The 12,395-nt window shown below is 52.0% G+C and overlaps 1 protein-coding gene across 1 annotated transcript in view; it reads right to left on the bottom strand.

Annotated features, from left to right (window-relative positions):
* The window catches only part of RBM19 (RNA binding motif protein 19), a 121,324-nt gene that overhangs the window by 66,391 nt on the left and 42,538 nt on the right, over positions 1-12,395 (bottom strand). Inside the window, exon 21 of the mRNA XM_082668403.1 lies at positions 12,141-12,257. Within this exon, the coding sequence (XP_082524529.1) occupies positions 12,141-12,257 (117 nt within the window). The remainder of the gene's footprint in view (positions 1-12,140; positions 12,258-12,395) is intronic.

The raw sequence follows: 12,395 nt of genomic DNA, 5'->3' as shown, positions 1-12,395 counted from the left end.
AAGCAGGCTTCCGAAACGAAGGAAGTATCACCCAGAACACATCTCTACCAGATTCCTCGGGGCTACGTTCCCAGGATCTTAAATGGGGGGAGGCCTGCTCTGAGAGACAGGGCTCTGTGCCCAGCCTGCAGGACAGAGAACCTGGAGGCGCCCAGACGGACAAGAGCCTGGGGGGCTACCTGGGTTCCCCTGGCTTCTGAAAAGGGTGCAGAAACACTTCAGCCTCACACGGCAAACAACCGAAGCTTAATATTTTTCTATAGCCAGGTTCGTGCCTAAACCTACGAAATGAGAATAGATCCTAGGAGGTGAAATATACTGACTAGACCAGTCTTTTCATTTCCTGGGGTTCAATTAGCCTAGATTTAAGTCATAAGGAGGATATAATCTTCATACAAGTTGGGATAATTTCTCTTCCCCCATTTCCCTTCCACCCTGGCTGTTAACTGTGAGGCCACTGAGTGTTCATTTCCTTCTGACCACAGAATCAGACCACCTTCCGCAGACACCACAGCCCAGAGGATTTTCCTTTCTCTGGCAGAACGGACTCTACTGCTGACATACTTAAGGGTGGAAGTGTCTCAAAGGGAGTGAGCCCGGCCTCCCATTCCATCAGAAATCCCTTTCATAGCATCCTTAACAGTCACCTTAGCCTTCCTTTGCTTACGCCTTGTAACGGGCAATTCACTAATTCAAGAAGTGACCTTTTTTTATCCGTTTTGGATTGGGATACTCGTTTTCAGAACACTTTTTATTTTAAGATAATTACAGACTCACATGCAGTTGTAAGAAATAACCAGAGAGACCCTATATACGCTTCACCCAGTTTCCCCTAATGGTAACATCTTGTAAGACCATAGCACAGATCACAACCAGAAAACTGACAGTAATACTATCACTGACCTTACTCAGATGTCACCAGTTTTGCATGTATTCATGTGTGTGCGTTTATGCAATTTTATCACATGTACACTCGTGTGACCATGACAATCAAGACACAGAATGGTTTCATCGCAGGATCCCTTGTGCTACACTTTTATGGCCACACCTCCCTCCCTTCTTGCCTACCTAATCCCAGGCAGCCACTAATCTGCTCTCCATCTCTGTAATCCTGTCATTTGAAGAATGCTGTATAAATGGAATCATGCGGTATGCAACCTCTGGGGATTAGCTCTGTCCACTCAGCATAATTCTCTAGAGGTCTATCCACGTTGCTGCACGTATCAGTGGTTTGCTCCTCTTTATTGCTGAGTCATATTCCATTGTACGGAGGCATCACAGTTTAACGACATGCCCACGTAAGGACATTATGAATAAAGCTGCTATGAACATTTGTGTGCCGCTTCCTTCCTTCCAACAGCTTTACTGAGATGCAATTCATATACCATACAATTCGCCCAAAGTGTACAATTCCACAGCTTTTAGTGTATTCACAGAGTTGTACAGTCATCACCATAGCCATTTTAGAAAATTTCATCAGCCTTCGTATCCTTTAGCCGTCACCCCCACCCCCTTCCCCATCCCTAAACAACCACTAATTTACTTTCTTTCTCTCTATATTTGTCTATTCCGGATGTTGCACATAAATAAAATCATATAATATGTGGTCTTTTGTATCTGGCTTCTTTCACGTAACGTCTTCGAGGTCCATCCACGGTGCAGCAGCTATCAGGACTTCATTCCTATTTATGGCAGAATAACGTTGCAGTGTATGGAGAGACCACATTTGGTTTACCCACTCACCAGTGGTTGGACATGTGCATAGGGGGTTTTTTTGGCCACACTGCGCGGCTTTTGGGATTTCAGTTCCCCAACCAGGCACTGAACTCGGGCCCTTGGGCAGCGAAAGCGTGGAATCCTCACCACTGGACTGCCAGGGAATTCCCGTGTATCGGTTTCTGTATGAACACACATTTCCATTTCTCTGGAATAGATGCCCAAGAGGGCAACCGCTGGGTCACGTGCTAAGTGCCTGCCTTGTTTGTCCGAAACTGCCCACACTCTTTTCCAGGGTAGCTGTACCATCTTACATTCCCACCAGCAATGCGCGAGGGATCCAGTTTCTCTGCATCCTCGCCGGCATTTTGTGTTACTCTTGTTTTTTTCTTTTAGCTATTCTGACAGGAGTGTGTATCTGCCATGCTTTTCCTCTGAGCAGAAATCTGATTCCCAGTAACATCTGCTGTGCGTCTCCGCCCTGCAGGCTCCTCTAATCTGCCATAGCCTGGTTAGTTCACACCTCTCCCCTCTAAACCAAGGGACCCCCACATTAAAAGCTGGATCCAAGATGTGGTCACACCACAGGGTGGGGATGGGACCTCTGGGATTTGGACCATGTAAGTCCTTTGAGCTGCATTCTACAGCTGGCTCGTGGGAACCCTGGAGTCCATTCAGAACCCCAGATCTTTTTCCCAAATAAAAAGAGGTTAGGCAAGGACTCCTGCCTTCTGTCTTTGGGACAGTCCCTTAATGGAAGAACTGATTCCTCCGCATTGTTTTGTTTCTGCCTTGTAACTATAATCATCTTCCCAGGTGGGCCCCTCATTTTCTTAGAATGTAGTGATCCCAGAGGCAGAAGCGGGCACTTTGAAATGGGCACAGTACTTAGCTCACAGTGAGCGCATGTTACGTATTTAAAGATCGGTCTTGAGAAGCATCATAGACATGGAAAATCACAGGCATATTCCAAGGACTTAATAGATATGAGCTACGTGGATACGTGAGAAAAGGCACGTCTCTATCCCTTGAATCTGCCACGGGAACAGCAGCAGAGAAAGGGAGTGACTGGGAGCATGAATCCGACTCTGCCACTTGCTCGGGGTTTTATGGCTGTGCAGCCATCTGCCTCATCAGCGGCTGTTCCCCAGGCTTGCGGGGGAAGAAACAAATGAAATCATGAGCACAAAGGCACTTCAGGCCCCGGCAGGGCCCGCTGGTAAGGGCTGTGCAAACATCCGGAGTACTGTCAACAGTCCTCCCCCTAACGGCAGAGAACACGCCCATGAGGGATACTGACAGAGCGACGCCGCTGCTACGGCTGACATCCACGCAGCTAACGGGCGGCCCTGAACCGGAGGTGTTGCCGAACCCCCAAACACATGCACACACGTGGGCAGATCAGCTGAGAAGTGCAACTCTGGCACCACGCTGTGGCCCCTGTTATGTGCGATGCATCGAGGGTGAGGAAAGGGTGGGCGTGCAGAGTGGAGCTGACGCCTCCCCGGACTGCCCTGACCCCAGATCATGTTGCTTAGGACCTAAATATAGGGGTCATTCTTGACTCCTGTTTGCATCACGGTCCTCATGAAAGCCATCAGCAGGACTCTGAAAACGCACCCCCCGGCACCGATCTGGCATCCCACTGCCACGGCTGACACCTGGTCCAAGCCACGATCACCTCTGGCCCAGGGGACTGCAAAAACCTCCCTTCGGGTCTCCTCACGAGGTATTTCACAGATGGAAGTCAGATCCCACCACTCCCTCTGCTCAGAACCTCCAGCTGCTGAGGAATAAAACCCACAGACCTGATGAGCACAGGGCCGAGAAGAGCCGAGGCAGTCTTGAAGAACAAAGACACCCCAGAGCAAGCTATTACAAAGCCACAGTAATTAAGACAGTGCGTATTAGCACAAGGGTAGACAAACAGACCCGTGGAACAGATTAGAGAGTCCAGAAACAGACCCTCGCATACACAGTCACCTGATTTATGACAAAATCAATACTGCAGAGCAGAGGGGAAAGAATGGTCTTTGCAATAAATGATGTTGGACCAACTGAATCTCCATGTGGGGAAATAAATGTCCCTTGATCTCTACCTCACGCCGTACACAGAAATCAATTCCAGATGGATTACATACCTACCTGTGAAAGGTCAAAGATTTTAGAGGAAAACATAGGAGACTGTCTTCATGAGCTTGGAGGAGGCAAAGATTTCTCAAATAGCACACAAGAGGTTCTAACCAGGAAGCGAAAAAATGACAACTTGACAATATTTAAAATTAAGAGACTCGGTTCATCCAAGGACACCACTAAGCTACCCACAGAATGGGAGAGGGAGGGGATGCAATCATATATCCACCAAAGGACTTGAACCCAGAATATATAAAATTATATAAAAAGTAATTAAGAAAATTAATAAGAAAAAAAGACAATCCAATTTTAAAATATGGGCAAAAGACTTGAATAGGCATTCTACAAGAGTATAGCCAAATCATGATAAATGTATGCAAAAGCATTTGATTTCCTTAGCCATCAGGGAAGCACAAATTAATGTTACATGATGATGCCACTGTATACTCACCAGACACGCCTAGAAAGAGAAAGACATACACTACCAAGTGCTGGCGAGGACAGGGGGCAACCAGAACACTCATGGAGGAAGGGCAAACTGATACAACTACTTTGGAAACCTGCTTGGCAATATTTACTGAAGCTGAAATACGCACACCCCATGACCCAGCAATTCCACTCCTACAGGTACACCCTATAGAAAAGCGTGCACATGGCCACCAACAGACATACATAAGAACGTTCCCAGGAGCATATGTTATTCAAAAAAGACAAAATGCTGCAAACTACACATTCACTGAGTCCAAATGTCCCACTCTGGTGGGGATGCTGACTGATAGTCAGGGAGGCTACGTACACACGGGGGCAAGGAGGCACGTAGGAAATCTCTATACCTTCCTCTCAATTTTGCTGTAAACCTAAAACTGCTTGTAAAAAAAAACAGTCCTACAACAAAACAAACCAAAAACAACCCCAGCAAAGTCAGAGGAGAAGGGATACCTCTGATGAGAAAAACGAGTCAGAGAGGGGACACGGTTTGCAGAAAGGAACACAGAAATTCTCTGAGCTGAGATCTTATCTTCAGCAGGGTCAGTGGGGCTATAGCTTTACCTGTAATGTCTGTATGTTTCATAAACAGGGGAAGAAAAAAATACCTTATGTGTGTAATTAAAACTAGAAGACAGAACCAAAACCCCTAGGGCATGCCCCATCTCCCTGCAGGCGCTGCCTGGGTTTAATTTAGTCCAGGGGTCAGCAAACTTTCCCCCATAAAGGGCCAGATAGTATTTTATAAACTTGTGGGTCCTCTGGTCTTTGTCACAACTACCCAGCTCTGCTGCTGCAGCCTAAAAGCAGCCAGGGGCAGCAGGACAGTGAGTGAGCGTGGCTGGGTCTGATCACAATGAGCGAGCGCGGCTGGGTCTGATCACAATGAGTGAGCGTGGCTGGGTCTGATCAGTGGATGCGCTGCCTTCTTCTGAGGGTCGCTCTGCGGGGGTACACCTGGCGGGAGATGAGCGGGGGTGGGGAGGCACCTGGGGACAGCTGCGCCCTCCTTACCCCAGCCCCCTTTCAGAACCTGGCTGAGGGTTTTCTCCGCCACCCCCCACCCCAACCCCCCCTTCTGGAATGGTCCAGGCTGGCTCTTGTGAACTGCCCGAGCCTGTTTTTTGCAGAGCTTCTCCCTAATGAACGGGAAGTGGCCCCGTGCAGCTTACAGGGCTTTGCAGCTTTTGGAAAAGTGCTGCTGACAACCAGGAGTTAAACGGGCAGTGACCCTGCCACTGGTCGGGGGACAAGGGGGGAGCGCGTGAGAGGAACTCGGCAGGCAAGCTGTCTTCAGCCCTTCCTCCACGGTCACGGTCACTGCGAGAGGAAATGAGGAGGAAAGGAGGCCTGGGACGGACGGACACTGCCCACAAAGTGGGCACAACAGGTGCACCGGGGAAAGGAGATGCAAACCCAGTAATTAAGGCCTCCAGACACCTGTTGTGAGCTCACCCATTCACACCCCCCGCAGGTGGTTCACACCTCTGAGGAAGGGGGGAAAAAAAGGCTCAGATGAAAAGCTCTCCATCTGTAGCCTGCAGCCGAAGGCCTAGCCTGCCAGAGATGGCGGCGTGACCTCCAGGGACAGTACCCCAGGGGTGGGGGTGAGGAGGCTCCAGAGTGAGAAAGAGCTGGCTGTGCCGCTTCAGAGCTGTGTGACCCTGGGCAAACTCCTTAACCTCTCTGTGTCTCACACGCCCTATCTTTATCAGATTCCACAGGGCAAGGCTTTGCACAGTTAAATCTACGTGATCAGCAAACATTTACTGAGAACCATCTACGTACCAGGGGCCTGTGGCCACTGCAGCAAACCAGACAGCATGTCTGGGGGTGGGGAGTGAAGGACACGAAACAGCCACATGGATAGCACTCCAAGGGGAGCTGTGAGGTGGGCTGGGTGGAATGGGAATGGGGGCCGCGGGAAAAGAGGACAGGCCAAGCTACCCTGGCTGGGGAGTCGGGAGTGAGCCAGTGGAAGGGTAAGCTGAAGGCCTCATTCTCAACAGCAAGAATTCTAGCTAACTCTGCTTGCTCTGTGCCAGGAACTGTTCCCCAAATCAATCTTTATAACTGCCTGCTGAGGTTATATGTCATTTGGAGGTCTATGCCCATTTTCCAGATGAAGAAACAGAGACACAGAGAGGGTAAGTGACTTGCCCAAGGTCACACAGCTAGGAAGTGGTGGAGGTGGGACATGAACCCAGGCGGGCTGGACCCAAGCTGCATGTCCTTATCTGATTGCACTGTAGACTTAAGCTATACCATAATCATCACCTAAGAAGGATGCCTCTGTGCTGTGGACATTTTTCAAATCGAGGCCAGCCTTTAAGGGGCAGGATCGCTGAATGCGATACATTACTCGGGGCACTTGTAAGTGAAGTCGGAGGAGGGGGAGGGGCCGGAGAGGGGCTGTCTAGTCCCCATATCTGCTGTGACGCTCAGCCAGGAATCATAAACTGTGTCTACCAGGCTGGTGGGTAAGAAAGAGTGAAGTGGGCCGGGTGGGAAGCTCAAGAGCAGGTGTGAGCAGCCACTACATAGAGCAACAGTCAAGGCCACAGAGGAACCCGGGCCTGATGGACTCAGACCTTTCCATGTTTCTTCCCAGGTCAGAAACCAAGCTTGGATGTGAAACCCCACGCTTTGCAAATATGGGACACCAACTCGTCCCCACCCCCTGTCCCCGACACTGTGTGGGCCCAAGTAAGCCACGCCAGGGGCCGCATCTACCCTGCTAATTTGCAACCTTTGCTATAAGGAGAGAGGCAGTGAGGAGAGAGGCACTGAATCAACGGCAGCACTTGCTTCTCAGGTGAGCCTTTCACTGCCTGGGGAGGGAGGATAAGTGGGCATGACTGTCAATCCCCTCCTGCAGATGAGGAAACTGAGGCTGGCTGACTGCCAAACTATACTCTGCTCCGAATCTGATCTTTCCACTGGTTTGCAGGCAGGAGTGGCTGCATAGTTTGCTGGGCCCAGTGTAAAATGAGAATTGAGGGCCCCTTGTTGGAAAATTAAGGATTGCGGGACGGCGACAGGAGAGCATGAAACCAAGTGTGAGGCCTTGCGGGACTATGCAGGTCAGATGTTCACGAGGCTGGCCCTGTCTGGAGAACCTCTTTCTTGGAAGATCACTGCCTTCCAGAAACCAGGTGCCTCAAATCAAGGCTGCCCCTGGAGTACAAAAGAAATGGGCAAGCTGAGGGTCCTTCTAGCAATAGCCCCTTGACCTCTCTGCGCCTCAGTGTCCTCATCTAGAAAATAGACACAACAATAGTTCCACTAGGCTGGGCTGTTCTGAAGATACACTGATACCATGAGTGCCCAGGATGTGGCCAGCTCAGTGTCCGAGGCCTCCTAAGTGCTCGCAGGCACTAGCCACCTGGTTCCCAAGGGGTCTTTGCTATCTCAGGGCCATCACTTGAAATGTGGGTGGGAATGAGACCCTTCCATCAGATGCTTTGGCTCTGCACACACGCGCTTGTGCGTCAGGATGGGAGGCCCTAAGTATAGAGGCTTCCACTGAGCGAACGGACTGAGGCTCCGTGGAAGCATCTGCGGGTCTGTTCTCTGAACCATATCTCTGCCCTGGGGTCTTTCAAACCCAGCCTTTCGGATGGAGGCGGGAAAAGAATGAAAAAACAGCTTAGGGAGGGTGGAAGGGAGGCGCAAGAGGGAGGGAATATGGGGATATATGTATACATATAGCTGATTCACTTTGTTATACAGCAGAAACTAACACAACGTTGTACAGCAATTATACTCCAATAAAGATATGAAACATAGAGCTTCCCTGGTGGCGCAGTGGTTGAGAGTCCGCCTGCCGATGCAGGGGACGCGGGTTCGTGCCCCGGTCCGGGAAGATCCCACATGCCGCGGAGCGGCTGGGCCCGTGAGCCATGGCCGCTGAGCCTGCACGTCCGGAGCCTGTGCTCCGCAACGGGAGAGGCCACAACAGTGAGAGGCCCGCGTACCGCAAAAAAAAAAAAAAAAAAAAAAAAAAAAGATGTGAAACAAAAAACAACTGAGCAAAACCACTTAGCACAGGCATGCACATGCGCACACCTAACCCACAGTCAACCAGAGAGCAGGGGGATGCCCACTTTACATCTTCTGGAATCGATACTGACTTAAGGCTGTGGGCACCTGCTGGGTGAGCCGAGGACCATCCCATCCTTGCTCTGGTTGTGGGTTGAGGAGTTGGCTCCCTGCATCCGTGTGTGCCCCGCGCAGTCTGGGGAACCCCGGTTTGTCCTCCACATGTCCTTTCAGGGCTTGAGGAGGAGCAGCTCGGCCTTGCCCTGGGTCTCACATTCCTTACTGACCCTCTCTGCCCCAGAACCTAGCTGCAGGGGGACAGCACTACAGTGGAGGGCGCGGGGAGCTGGGAGGGAGGGAGATAATTAGGGAAAAGAGGAAAAAAAAAAAAAAGGATATGCTGCGGAGAACTTCCAAGGAGTCAGCACTACTGTGACACGGGCTCTGTCTAGAGTCAGACCTGCCCTGGGTTCAAAGCCTGGAGCCGCTGGCTTTGTGCTGTTTAATAACCACAGCTAATGCTAGGTAACTACCCACTCCACACCAGGTGCTGTACTAAGTGCCCCACATGCATAATCTCACTTAATCCTTTAACAGCTCTGGAGGCAGCCGCATGGTGAGGGAGCCGGGTGCCAGCCCGAGCCACCTGACAACCCAGTGGGTAGGAATTCGGGCTCTGGAGCTGGTCTCTTCACTGGGAAATGGAGCCGATGACAACCGCTCCGCGGGGCTGGAATCAGGCGAAGCGCTTCAGCCCACACAGAGGTCGCACTCAAAAAATCTACCTCATTGATAATGACAAACACTAGCCTCGTTACTGAGATTCGCAGCACACGTCATCACCAGTATTATGGCTACTATTTTATGCCAGGGGAAACTGAGGCCCAGAGAGGGGGCAGCAGAGAGAGAACTGCTGTCTCCTAATTCACTGCTGTGTCTACTCTCTGACTCTTCTAAAGGGCGAGCCTCGAACTGTCCCAGAGGACGATCCCGCAGAGGCATGGATCTGCAGGGCCTCTTGGCACCCGTCGGACTGGGTTTAAGGGGTTGGGGTGTGGTGCAGTGAGGCCTGGGTGGAAGGCTGGTGGCCCCCAGGAAAGGCCCAGGCAAACACTGCCTCGGCTGAGAAACGGCTGCCCCCAGCGCTCGGGCAGGGCCCCCAGCGGCTGCGGAGGGCAGGTGAGCTGCTGTACCCCAGCGGGCTGCCTCAAGAACCAGACCATGCCCTCCCACGGCGCTGCACTCATGCCCTCACACCCCGGGTGTGTCACTGTGCGACTGTCACTGTCGCTTTCCTTCCTGGTCCTTCACAAACAGTGAATTCCTTGAGAGAGGAGCCTGTCTCTCCTGAAATGGCTACGTGCCGGGCGCCTAGCACAGTGCCTGGTACAAACGACACACGTGCGGGATGGTGGTTCCACTAAGGGATAACAGCATCCCTCCTCCGCAGCGCTGCTCTGCTGCTTAATAAAAGATACAGCATAGGAAGGCATGTAGCAGAGCCCAACACACACTGAGCTGGTGATTTTGATTATGCCTGGCAAATAACTCCATGAAAACTGCCTGGCAAAATGGACCGGACTGGTTCCCCTAAACCCTGACATCTTCCCCTGGCTCTGACCTTTGCTGGCCACTGGCTTTGTCTGAAACTGGGTCTGTGTGCTTTCCTGGCAGAGCTCGTCTCCCAGAGAAGGTTCACAGCGACCCCTGCTGCCCGCGCTCGGAGCGGCCTCAAACCCCCGGCCAGAACACACAACAAAGCCAGGCTCCAAGCAGGCTCTGGATTTCCAGGGGTTGATGAAAACTACCACCAGAACAATGGCAGGAAGGGACACCACATGTAATGATGTTCGGGGAACACTAATTCCCTGTCTTCTCAAAATAAACATAAAACGTGAGATCAGACAAAGCGCTTTTCCCTTCCCCTTGCGGGCTTTTGTTTCCCTGGATAAGTGTCATCCTCAACAGGCTGCGGAACCAAGTGAGCTGTCATTTCAGCAGGATGCTGTTCCCTGATCAACGCGTGCTGCTCAGAGCCATCCCGTTCTGATCTGGCAGTTCTTAAACTGGACTCTTTAAAAAGCAGAAGCATGGTTGAAACCAGCGGCCGTGTGGGGCTCGGGATACATACCTTCTCGTGACGGCGACCCACTCCTCTTGACTCGTCCCCCCAGATGCTGGGAGATGGAAAACAGCCTCCTGCAGATGGTGACCCCACCTTACCAGGCTGTTACTACCACGCAGGGGACCCTGGGATCATAGATAAGACCCCGCTACTAAGAAATCGACAGGGTTCCCGTCTTTGCATCAGCACTGGGCTAATGTCTGTTAATGAACTGTGTGCCAGTGTATGATTTAGAGTGGGGGGGAAGACGACAGGGATTTTTAAAGCAGACCCTTCAAGGGGTTCCCCATTCTTTACACCACGGAGTAGGAGCAAAGAGGGTAGACTTCACACAAAGATAATACACACTTTCCAGTCTCCAAAAGCTAGGACTTAACATTTTGCGCCCACAGCTGACCTGGCAAGATGCTAACTGGCAAAACCCCAATCGGGGTTTAGCTTTCCTGGCCCTCACGCCAGAACCGGACAAACGCAGGTTAAACAAACAAGGTCTAGCACACAGAATCCTGAGTGTTCACCCCTATGCAGGCCGCAGAGCCGCAGGTCCCCAGAGTACTCTCAGACTGCAGCCGAGCTTCCGTGATCTGCTTGGTTGGGGCCGATGGCATCTGCCTTAGGTTCTGACAGCCAGAAGGGTCTGTTCTCCGTGCCACACAGCACACGCCTGGACAGTGCCCCGGCTTTATAAACGTCTCCCCCTTATGCCCTCTCTCTGAAAACGTTTCATCCAAGGCTTGGTGCTGGGTGGTGCCTGACTTACCTGGAAAACCCAACAGTGTAATGTACTGGCACGGGGGTTGCAGACTCGTGGCCTGGGTTATAGCCGGCCCTCAGGTAGACGTTGTCCCACAGTGTTTTTAGAAAGTGAATTAGTTGCCAACTCAAGAATCCAGATTGCTAGTTTCTCTTTCAAAACGCGGAAGAACTGGTCCTATGACATCTGCGTCCCTGCCCAGCATCACCGCTGGCCCTCCAGTCCGTCAGTTCCCACCCAGTCTGCTCTGCCAGGCTGTTCGCTGCCTGGCCCCCAAGAGATCTGAGTTTTGACTCCTGTGCTGTAGCATCTGCTGGTGGACTGCATTATTTAGGCAGGTGGTCCCCCCTCATTTCAAAGCGGGCTTTCCATAGACAGCAGTGCAGACCAGTGTGCTGCCCAACCCTGGCTGTATACCAGAATCCCCTGGGGCGCTCTGATCCGAATATCAACATCTGGGCTCCACCCCTGATCAACTGAATGCAACTTTCTGGGGGCGGAGCCTGAGCAAAGGTGTATTTATAAAAGTCACCAGGTGATTCAAAGGTGCAGAGAAGGTAGTGGGCCACTGGCTTAAAGCAAAGGATGACTTGGGCGGCAGGATTTCAGGCAGATCATGGGCAGAGCTGGGCGTCAGCCGCCTGGCTCCCTGCCCCTCCTGCAGGTCGCTGGTGGGGATGAAGAAGACTGACTGCCCTGTTTGGACATGTTTCTGCCCAGCGGTCTGGAGAGCAATGTCTGAGATTAAGGGAGATACATCAAAGGCAGCCAGAAGATGACCTCTGAGAGGCCACCGCACTGGCCTTCAGCAGACCATCGAGGACCCGAAGGCTCAGCAGCTCCCCCCAACACGACGGCCCCGCGGACCGGACCAGCGCCTCTCACCTGAAGAGCTCGCGGATCTCACGGCTGTCAGCCTGGAAGGGGATGTTCCGCACCAGGATCTTGGAGGTTGTCTGCTTTCTGGGCTCCTGTTTCCTCCGAGCGGACGTCAGGGCTGGCCTGGAGGGTCGGCGGAAAGTCTCCAAGTTATTTGGGGCCTCAGCAGCTGCTGCCCTCTGCTGACTCCACCGGCCCCTCCCCCCACCAGCACCGACGCTCCTGTCCTCTGTTCAGGTGAGGGACTCGAGGAGTCTGCGT

The sequence above is a fragment of the Grampus griseus genome, assembly GCF_964374135.1.
Source record: "Grampus griseus genome assembly, chromosome: 12".
Taxonomy (NCBI): Eukaryota; Metazoa; Chordata; class Mammalia; order Artiodactyla; family Delphinidae; genus Grampus; species Grampus griseus.
The sequence above is the reverse complement of the archived record's forward strand: the minus strand, read 5'-3'. Positions and strand labels throughout refer to the sequence as shown.